The sequence below is a fragment of the Gavialis gangeticus genome, unplaced genomic scaffold (genome assembly GCF_001723915.1).
Source record: "Gavialis gangeticus isolate Ggan-Ray unplaced genomic scaffold, GavGan_comp1, whole genome shotgun sequence".
Classification (NCBI taxonomy): Eukaryota; Metazoa; Chordata; order Crocodylia; family Gavialidae; genus Gavialis; species Gavialis gangeticus.
The window spans coordinates 16664051-16664588 of NW_017729008.1; the positions used below are offsets into that span (position 1 = coordinate 16664051).

The window sequence follows — 538 nt, forward strand, 5'->3', positions numbered from 1 at the left end:
GGCGGCCTGAGGCGGCTCGGCCGCGGAGCCCCGGCGCCTCGCCTCTCCGGGGACGGAGCGGGCGGACCTGCGCGCCCCGCCAGCCTCTCCCGCCTCACGGGGAGCTCGGCCCCGGCACTCGCTCACTCACCCGAGGTGAGCTGCATCCAGGCGCAGATCTTGTAGACGGTGGCCGTGTTGCAGAAGAAGAAGAGGATGAAGCAGACGATGCAGGCGATGATGAGCATCATGGAGAGGCCGATGAAGAAGGAGGCGGCTTTGAAGGCCCCCGCGGGCAGGCTGGAGAAGTCCGTGAAGCTGCCGCTGCAGGTGAGCTCGCGGGAGAAGCCGTTGCCGATGCAGTAGTGGAAGAGCCCGAAGTAGCCGGCCTGCGGCGTGTCCACGCCGTCGCCGATCCAGTAGGGCTGGATGAAGCACACCACGTTGACGATGGCGAAGCAGATGGTGAAGATGGCCCAGAGCACGCCGATGGCCCGCGAGTTGCGCACGTAGTTGGTGTGGTACAGCTTGGCCGCCTCCTGCGCCGGCAGCATCGCCG

General features: G+C 67.7%; 1 protein-coding gene across 3 annotated transcripts in view; it reads right to left on the reverse strand.

The window, feature by feature from the left end:
- LHFPL3 (lipoma HMGIC fusion partner-like 3) overlaps positions 1–533 on the reverse strand; it is a 538481-nt gene extending 537948 nt beyond the window's left edge. For all 3 annotated transcript variants that reach the window (XM_019509448.1, XM_019509450.1, XM_019509449.1), the window contains exon 1: positions 131–533. In XM_019509448.1, coding sequence (XP_019364993.1) covers positions 131–533 — 403 coding nt within the window. The remainder of the gene's footprint in view (positions 1–130) is intronic.
- Positions 534–538: the final 5 nt, after the last annotated feature.